Source organism: Ailuropoda melanoleuca, chromosome 4 (assembly GCF_002007445.2).
Source record: "Ailuropoda melanoleuca isolate Jingjing chromosome 4, ASM200744v2, whole genome shotgun sequence".
Lineage (NCBI taxonomy): Eukaryota > Metazoa > Chordata > Mammalia > Carnivora > Ursidae > Ailuropoda > Ailuropoda melanoleuca.
In genome coordinates, this window is record NC_048221.1 from 74413355 (window position 1) to 74423416 (window position 10062).

The 10062-nt window shown below is 46.9% G+C and overlaps 1 protein-coding gene across 3 annotated transcripts in view; it reads right to left on the reverse strand.

Moving 5' to 3' along the window:
• LOC100478534 (lutropin-choriogonadotropic hormone receptor) overlaps positions 1-9609 on the reverse strand; it is a 43279-nt gene extending 33670 nt beyond the window's left edge. For all 3 annotated transcript variants that reach the window (XM_034659105.1, XM_034659104.1, XM_034659103.1), the window contains exon 1: positions 9407-9609. In XM_034659105.1, the coding sequence (XP_034514996.1) occupies positions 9407-9564 (158 nt within the window). In that variant the 5' untranslated portion in view covers positions 9565-9609. The remainder of the gene's footprint in view (positions 1-9406) is intronic.
• Positions 9610-10062: the final 453 nt, after the last annotated feature.

A 10062-nucleotide genomic window follows, 5' to 3' on the forward strand; every position in this document is an offset into this window, starting at 1 on the left:
GATTAAAAAGTTCAGTCAGTTGGAACCCTCCCATTGGGAAGTGCAATTTGGGTGACTCTCCTCCAAGACAGACTTTCCGGAGCACCCAAGAAGCTGTGAGGAGCTTATGAATTACACTGTGGACGAAAATTTTCAAGAAGATTCCCTGGATAATGGATCTTCCAAGTCATCTGTGCAACAACTAAATTAAAAATATAAAGCCTCTAAGGAAAATGGTAAACACATCTAAGCCCTTACTCAAAACCCATTTAAAGTTTTCTAAAGACACAAAGCAAAATAACCCAATCTTTATCCCCTAAACGGAATTCTTCTAGCAATAATATAACATGACAAGAATAACGCTGGTAAATAAAACTACATGTTGAATTCTCCCCAGGGAATGTCTGCATCATCTGTAATCATTTCTCAAAAGTATTTTTTAGAAGCAGAGAATATTATGTTGTCAGGACAGTGACACTGAAGATACGCTTCAGGAAACTCTTTCATTATAAGCTCCTGTTCCAGACACTTAAAAACTTTTCTTTTTTTTTTAAGTGAGCTTGTAAAAGCTGGTTGCAACTGATACACCACATACTTTTAATTAATTTGAGGATGGATTTAAAGTGCCTGAAATGGGGTGCCTGGGTGGCTCAGTCGATTAAGCTCACTCGGGTAAGCGTCCCAGGGTCCTGGGATGGAGTCCTGCGTTAGGCTCCCTGCTCAGTAGGGAGTCTGCTTCTTCCTCTGCTTTTCCCTCTGCCTCTCCCCCTGCTCCTGCACTCTCTCTCTCAAATAAATAAATAATATCTTAAAAAAACAATAAAGTGCCTGAAATTACTGGCATGTGTGCCTTCACTTTTCACTAACTCCTCAGCTCTGGCTGACACCAGTTTGTGTGGTTGTCTTGCTCAAAAATGCCGCCTCTCTAGAAGCATCTCATGGCTGGCTGCGTCTGGGTGGAGCATTTCACTGACTGTCCTCCTGTGCTCTTGCCTTGGGGGTGGGGCCTGAGGCAGCCAGATTCTCTCTCTCTGGAATTTCAAACTTGGAATAGGATTCTGTGGAGCTGACTCATTGTAAAGGTGAATCTAGAGAAATGGGAACTGACCTCTTGCTGCTAAAATGCTGAATGCTCTCTGCACCTTGCCCACATCCTTCTGCTTTCCTCCTTATTTTTCTGTCGAGTTAACCTCTGATGATTAAATTTGTCGGAGTTGGTTTCTGGTGCTTACAAATAAGAAAAGCCTTAACCAGAGCCCCATCGACCTTTCCTGGGGGAAGTAATCCTCTGTTCTGTTGAGGATCCACAGCACAGAGTGTGTGCTGGTGCTCAGTGAGAGAGCAGAAGGCTCTGAACAGTGATTCCGTGGCCTCTCCAAGCTGGTGTCAGCGGGACTGAGCTTTAGGGAGAACCGCCCTGGTCTGGCTGCCCCCATACAGAGCGAGGCCCAAAGAACTGCAGTTCAAGCGATGCCTCCACGGAAGTTTCTTCATTACTCAGACTAGAAGGGACGGCCCCCTTTCCTGAACTCCTACCAGACTCAGTTTATGAGCTTCCCCACCTTCTGCATTTCTCTGCAGTCATCTCTCTCTCTCCTATGGCTGAAGACTAGAAGCTCTTGGGAGACAGGGGCAGTGTCTATGGATTCTGCACGTTGTCCTGGACGCTTCAGGATGTAGTACCCAGATGGTCAACAGGTCTGCCCTGAAGGTCTTCCGAGTGTCAGCCTGAGCTTGGGGATGGGGAATGGAGAAAAGAAAGGACCCAGAATAGGTCGGATGCTCTGGCTGGACACACAGGACTAATACAGTTGAACAATAGAAAACAGCCTCTAATCGGGTGTCAGGTGGCATGTTTGAAAGGCGGCTCAGCCTGGGCTGAAAAGACTAGCGTATCAGACTCCTGGCAATAATGAGCTCTGCTATTTTGAGATTCTAACTTATTCACCTTCCAGGTTGAGGAGACCTAGTGGGTCATTTTCTCTAATTAACACCTCCCAGGAACAAAACTATTGCATCAGGCTTGCCCCTTGGATGATAGGTATTTTCTGTTCAACCTCACACATCAGCTGTGGGTTTGCAGTCTTCTCCGTACCATCAGATTGTTACAGTCACACTTTGTAGTTAGGTGGAACCTTTATTTCCTGGTTCTTTTGGCTCTGCCGGCTCATTGATCTTCACCACAGTCGGCCCTGCTCAGGGGCAGGAGCCATCCCACCCCTGTTATAGGCGGTGCAGAGGTTTTATCGCTAGCCCGAACCACGGTGCAAATGAGGGGAAGGAGAACTTGTGCTAGAACTCGGGGCTGCCCGGTCTTTGTCCTGTTGATCAATTCAGGTAATTGGAAGGCTGCGTTGGACCCTACCTTGTCATACCAGAACAGTCCTAAACCTGTGGGCTCAGAAAGGCTGTCTGCTGCTGCTTCTGAGGCAGGAGTCACCTCATTTCATTAGAGTCAAGGACAAATGTCACAGCAGCAGGGGGAAAAAAACCCCTTCATTCTGAAAGCTGAGTTTTACTTATAAATTGGACTTTTCTGAATTTGGCTCAGGTGGCATTAAAGAGCTGTGGTTCAGGACCACACAGAGCACAGCTGTGAGTGGTTTGCTGACTGGGAGGGGGTGTCTTCTCCCCGAGAGGCAGAAGCTAGGAGGAAATGAAGCTCATGGAGAGAAGCTGTTAGAAGCTGCCCACCAAGTCGGAGAGCCCACCTGCCTGGTGGGTGGGATTATTTTAATTCTCCTCTTTAAAAAAATAGCTGGTGAGAAATTTGCTAAAATCTGCATTAAATGTGATTTTTTGCACGCCAAGGGAGCTGCCAGAACTGAATACATATGCTTCCATCGAGCCAGCCCCCTTGGGTCTGGAAGTGAGCAGCAGGGTCTCTCTCCATCACCATGACTCACCTGACTTTAAAGCGCCATATGTAAGATAATAGTTACACATGGCCAAGACATCGTCTGGTGCAGCCACTCCAACAGATTACATTTTGGAAGAAAAGATTTTGTGCCCCATTTCAAGACATGAAAAGAAGCCAAAATGAGAGGCTTGGGAAGAAGATAGAGGGGGTGAAGGAGCAGAACTGGAGCCCTGAATTAATCTGACGTACTGCTTTTGAAATAAGAAAGAATAAGGAAGGGAAAGAACCCAAGGAATTGTTGCTCTCCAAGGGGGCAGCTGGGTCCGATGCCAAAGGAATTGGTGTGTGAAGCATTTTGGCTCTACACTTCCACTGAGATTTTGGGAACTCTGTTGCTTGCTTTTTTAGTGTGCTATTAGGGGCCATCATTCACTGTCCCCATAAGGATGATTTTTAAACTAATAAAATTTGGTCCTTGCAAAGCTTTCCTCAAGGAGTCTGTTTATAGGCACAGCCAGGTTTAAGGATTGCCTTGAAGGTGTTGCTGAGAGACTTGAGTCAGAACTGAGTTTCAAGATCAACCTCTACCTTGGGCCTTTGCTTTTGTTGGGTATGTTGGGGGTGGTGGTAATGGGATCTGGGACACGAGCGATATGAATTCTGAGATTTTTTTTTTTTTTTTTTTTTTTTTTTTTGTCAGGCCCAGCTGCATGGAAACTGAGGGCAGGCCCAAGCTGTTGCACTTGCAAAAACTTGGCACGGTTCTCCATGTCCTGTAAACTCTTACCTTGTACCCTGGACTGGGAACCCACTGGTCTCAATCCGGGCTCCTAGGGGATCGTTTTGGTTGGTTTTAATAGATCCTGGGCTGCGGATTGGTTTTTCTCTAATAAGTGAGTTAAAATAAATAACAAAAATCAAAGCGATTTGGATGGGATATACTCATATAGATAAGCTTCCAGTCTTGCTTCTTTGAAGCTGATATGTTTACTATGCCCGTTCAGAGGATAGACTGGGGGTCTGCAAAATCTGGAAACTAGAGGTTGACATAACACAAAGAACTTCTTCCGCTACCCATAGCACCTCCTCACCTCCCCATCCTCTAGGACAGAGATTTTTAAAATGACATTTAGATGCGGTACATGCTAACTAATATACTTTTTTTTTTTTTGCATTGGTTCATTGTTCCTATTCAGCTGTCTGCTCAGTTTGATAATTATAGTAGTTCAATACACACTTGAATGTGTGTTGAATGTGTGCTGAATGTGAATCATAATGCCCATAAAATTCTGGGATTCCTAAGTTGAATGGGATCTCTTCAAGTGGCGATGGTTCTCACTGTAGCACGGTGATTCAAAACCAAGGGTGGGGGTGGATCTTGCCCCCCATAGGGCATTGGGCAAATATCTAGAGCCATTTTTGGTTGTCATAGTTCGGAAGGGCAGTGCAACTGGCACCTAGTGGGTGGAGGCCAGGGATGCAGCCCTCGCAGCAAATGATGATTGGATTCCAACTGTCAGTTGTGCTGAGGTTGAGAAGCCCTGCTCTAGCAGAAGAGGCTTATTTTGAATAAATGGTTACATTATGGCAGGATATGTGCGAAAACATAGGGAAGTACAGGGTATCGAAGGATGCCTGTATGGGAGGGAGGAGATATTGGGGAAAGCTTCATGGGGAAGTGACTCCAAGTCATGATTTTTACTTAATGTCTTTGTAATCAGTTGTCCAAGAATGACACTGATTCAAAATTTATTAGTTAAGAACTATATATTGGGATTTTTGTTCTTTTTGTACAACCCTCTGGGTAATATATGCAAATGTTTCTGATGATTTTATATTTTCCTTTAAAAAAATTCCCCAAAGTGCCTGGGAGAGGCTTAAAAAACTCGAATCCATTCAACTTTTTATTCTTTGCTTCTCAGCAAGGAATCTGAATCTATTCTAACCTGTGGTTTGTCCACTGGGACTCTTCTTCCTTTCTCTCCTTCAAGGTTCAGCCCCATAACCCTTCACCCATGAAGGCTTCCCTTGGAGATTTCAGTCCATAGTAATTGCTTTGTTCTCTGAATTCCTAGACCCTTGTTGCCTCTCTCCCTGGCCACATGGCTCTCTTGCATGTGCTTCTATCTAGACCGTGGGCTCCTCGAGGACTGGGACCATGCCCTCCACCTGTATATCTCTCTACAGCATTGAAGGCTGTTTTGGACCCTGATTTTCACTGAAGGTACAAGAAGGAAAAAGACATTCAGGAAATACGTCAGGAGACTAACATCTTCCTATAACATTGGATTGATAGATACAGCACATTTTATCCTTCCCAAGTCTTTGGATTGTGTCTTATAATAAAGTTTAAAGTTTACTCTCTGTTCAGTAGGCATGACATGCAAAAAATAAATTGCCATTATTATTATTAGCATTTTCTAACCAACAGATTTTTCAGAAGCTGTTTCCATATCAAGAAGATCAACCTTTCTGTTGTCATAGAGACAAAGATCTTTATATAACCATGGGCAAGGTGAAAAAAAATTTTCCCTCTCCTTCCAGTTGTCTGAAACTAATAAGAAAAGGAAAAGGAAATGTTTTAAATCATTTTTTTCTTTTACTGCCCCCCCCGAATTAGAGTGAATGAACATGTGGGAGGTTATTTTTTGTATCACATTTTAGATTTTAAATACCTAAGTTTTTAATAAAACATGGAAGAGGTAGAAAGGTAAGAATGATTGAACAGTGCCCTTTCCAAATTTACAAACAGTGGGCTTGTCAATGACAAACAATTATAATCCATGTTCCTTTTTTCCCCCCTTTTAAGCGAAATAGTGGACTTTAGATGGTAGTCTTATAAGGCAGACTTCCAAGGCCTGGGAGATTCAAATACAAACCCTCAGCATCTACTGAGGGACCAATGATGACTTCTGAAATGCTGTGCAATTACACTTGGCTCCTCCAACCCCCAGAAACAAGAGCACGCCCCTTCCTTCTACAGAGTCAGACCTGGTGCGTGACTTCGTGTAAGACCGTATGTCTCTTCTTCTGGGAGGCTTATGTCATAATTTCAGGTTTCTTCTGACGAACTCCTGATAATTTGTTATTCATGGCATTTTCTCCCTATCTTGTAATTACTGTTTACTATTTCATTCATTCATCGTCAGGGAAAGAGGACTTCAGTGTGAAGCTGTTCACTTTTCCTGTCTTCCTCCTCAGTGTGAAGTTATGTAACTTTATCCATCCCCCAGGACTCAGAAGCATCCCTCTCTCTAAGATTAACCCTTCTCCTGTGATCTGAGACAGACGCTCTTCTCCCAGCCTCACAGAGATCTTACTCCATCAAATATATTCTTCCCCAGCCCTTCTGTCTTCAGTCTGTCCTCCATGCATTCCTTCCCTTATTCCTCTTTGAAGACAAAAACGAACAAAAGCCCAGAGTTTGGGCTTTTAATTTGATCATAGTTGCCTTTTGCAATAAATAGGTATTTTGTGTGTGTTGGGGGGGTGCACGGGGAAGGAAAATATACGGAACAGGAAGTTGAAAACATACTCTTGGTTTCCACAAGATTATATCCTTCATGGAGAGTAATATCTTGGTCCTCAAACTTTAGCATGTATCAGGACCACTTGGGGAGCTTGTTAAAATACCAGCTGTTGCACCACATCTTCCACGTTTCTGATTCAGTAGACTGGGGGCGGGGCTCAGGAGTGTGCATTTCTAAGATTGCAGGTGATGCTAATGCTGCTGGTCTAGGACCACACTTGGAGGAACATTGCCTTAAAGTAACCACCCTCCTATCCCTTCTTATGTATTCCTCTTGGTATATGGATGGATGCTGAGGTCACTTTATCGTGTCCATAGGGTTCTCACCTAAAGGAGGAGGCCGTCTCTCATTACCTGATGTTCAGGAAGCCTGACCTTGTGAGGGGCAGCATGCTTGCTGACCTAAGGTATCTGAATGTCTAGAAGATGCTCTTAGTGTGGATGCCAAGATAGTTCGTGTGTGTGTGTGTGTGTGTGTGTGAATTTAGGAAAGGATAATTTTCTTACGAAGACAAGCAAATATAAAAACACAATTAACAGTCTTTGCTACTCAATAGCAAAAGGGGACCTTGGTCAGGTTATTCCATCTCTTTAGACCTCAGTTTCTTGAAGTCTGTATGATAAGTACTGGGCCAGTGAGAAAGGCTGTTAGTGGCACAGTCATTCACAAGAGCAAGATGGAGGTTTGTCAGGGAAGGACAAGGGCTGGGACTTGGAAGGCAGGTTCCATGAATTTGTTGATTGATTGAAACCAATTCTATCAGCATGGTCCTCACCTTCAGGGAATTGAGCTGACAAGATAATTAATGGAAACTAATTAATATAAACCCCTCAACCTTTAGTTATTTTTTAAAAAAGATTTTATTTATTTATTTGACAGAGAGTGACAGCCAGCGAGAGAGGGAACACAAGCAGGGGGAGTGGGAGAGGAAGAAGCAGGCTCATAGTGGAGGAGCCTGATGTGGGGCTCGGTCCCAGAACGCTGGGATCACGCCCGGAGCAGAAAGCAGACGCTTAACCACTGCACTACCCAGGCGCCCCTAAACCCCTCAACCTTTAAACTGTAGCCCTCAACTGCAAACATTCCCTGAAGGCCACTAACTTTATTTATTTAGTTAGTTAGTTAAGAGAAAGAGCACTCTGGGGGCGAGGGAAGAGGCAGAGGGAGAGAGAGAATCTTTTCTTTCTTTCTTTCTTTTTTTTTTTTTTTTTAAAGATTTTATGTATTTGTCAGAGAGAGAGGGAGAGGGAGAGAGCACAAGCAAGGGGAGCAGCAGGTAGAGGGAGAAGCTGGCTCCCCACTAAGCAGGGAGCCCAATGTGGGACTCGATCCTAGGACCCTGGGATCATGACCTGGACTGAAGGCAGATGCTTAACAGACTGAGCCACCCAGGTGTCCCAAGGTAGAGAGAGAATCTTAAGCAGGCTTCACACCCAGAGCTGGAGCCTGATGTGGGGCTGGCTCTCTCCACCCTAAGATCATGACTTGAGCCAAAATCAAGAGTGGGATGCTTAGCCGACTGAGCCACCCAGGCGCCCCGTGAAGGCCACTAACTTTTTCAGGGGAGAGGCTCAGCTCCTCAGCAGGAAGGGGAAATTCCCTTCATGAAGTGGACTCCTGACAGACTTGTGGGGCCCAAGAAAATGGTGGGGGATTGCCTCTTTCCTCCCCAAGAATGGAATTTCATCACTGCCAATGGTTAGAATATAACACAGCCTCTACCAGCCTACTGCCTTTTGGATACTTTTATAATACTCTTCTTTCTTGTTTTCTTTCAACAACTTTATTGAGATATAATTCATATGCCATACTATTCACCCATTTAAAGTGTACAGTGCAATGGTTTTTAGTCTGTCTGTGGGGTTGTGCAATCATCACCACAATCTAAGTTTAAGTACTTTTGTTACCCCCAGAAGCCATAGCCATTAGCAGTCACTGGGCCTTCACCCCTACCTGGCAGGTACTAATCCGCTTTCTATCTGGACATTTCATGTAAATAGAATCATATAAGTGTGGTACCTTTTTCTTTTTTCTCTTCTTTTCTTTTTTTGTTAAAGATTTTATTTATTCACGAGAGAGAGGAAGAGAGAGAGAACAAGCTGCGGGGAGAGGCAGAGGGTGAGGGAGAAGNCCAGGCGGCCCCCCCCCCCCCCCCCAGGGAGCCCAGTGTAGGGCTGGATCCCAGGACCCTGAGATCATGACCCGAGCCAAAGGCAGACGCTCAACTGATTGAGTCACCCAGGCGCCCCATTGTGTGGTACCTTTTTCTAAATGGAAGAAAAGAGACCAGGTGACACTCTGATACACTAGCAATAAAAGCCCCTCCTCTCTTCACCCTGTCACTTCAGTAAACGACTTCCTCTGTCTGCTTGCTGATGTATGCAATTCTTTTAATCACCTCTGTGAACGGGAAGCCTGGGTGGTGTGTGTGGGAGGCGCACCTTGATCAGACAGCCAGATAGGAATGACAGTACATCTGGGAAGGGGCAGAGCGGTGGCTCCTATGCTTGCTAAGGTGCACACGGGCACTGGTGGGGAGAGGCCGCTAGCCAGTAATCCTGGTTGTGTGACTAGGTGACCCCTTGCCGTAGGGCGCCCCCCACCCCATGCCTAGAGGAGCTCAGGGTGCCAGAGGTCACAGTAACCTTCACCAAGTTGGCTGGTGCAAGGGTCAAAGACAGAGACAGCTGCTGATAGAAAAACATCACACCCAGTCCCCTTCCAGCAGCGGCAGGGAGCAGGACTTCCCCCGTAGCTTCTGGGCAATTCCAAGCCCGTTGCCACAGCCCCAACGGGGAAATCGCGGGCCTGGGACCCCCAGGGGCTGCAGAGTGCGCCAGGAAGGTGCGCCACCCAAGGCGCGGCACGGGGCGCAAAGACAGTCCCCAAGCTTTGCCTTCTCATCACTTTAAAAGGTGGTGGAATTTGATAGGGCCAAGCCTTTTGCTCCAAGCTTCCAGGTAAAGGGGCTAAAGAGTAGGGAGACAAGGTGGCCCGGAGCGAGCGAGGGTCCCGGGGCGGGGCGCCGCGTACTCACAGTAGGGTGAGGCCGGCGCGCGGGCCCGGGCAGCGCAGGGCGCCGTCGGGCGGGCAGCTGCAGGGCTCCGGGCAGTGCGCCCCGGGAAGCGCCCGCGGCAGCAGCAGCAGCAGCAGCGGCGCCGTCAGCGGCCGCAGCGCCGGCCACCGCCGCCCCATGGCAGGCGAGCCTGAGCGCGGGGCTCTGGCGGTCGGCCGGGTGCCCTGGCCAGCCCCGGAGTGCCGCCCGCGCCCCTCTCCCCGCCCCTTGGTCTGCCCACCCCCTCTCCCGCGCCCGCCCTCGGCGGCCGAGACTCTGCTGTGCCCCGACCTGGGGTAGTGGCCGCGACCCCACCACCTCGTCCTTTCTGCTGCTTTCCCTGGACTGCCCAGTCCTCTAGAAACAGGAAGGAAAGTGTGGTAATGGTGAAAGCTTTGGACAAGGGGTGGGGAGTTCAGAATTCTCACCCACGCTCTGCTGTACCTGAGTGTGAAGTTGAGTAAGATTTGTTACTTCCAGGAACTTCTTTTATTTCATCTATCAGAGGAGCAGACGGATACTCTGCCCCACTCAGATGCTTTTCCTCTCCTTGGTTCTCAACCCCAAATCCTTTCTCCTTCTTGCTCACCAACTCCGTCCCCACAAGTAATCTCTGTCCTCTCAACTTCACAAGTAAT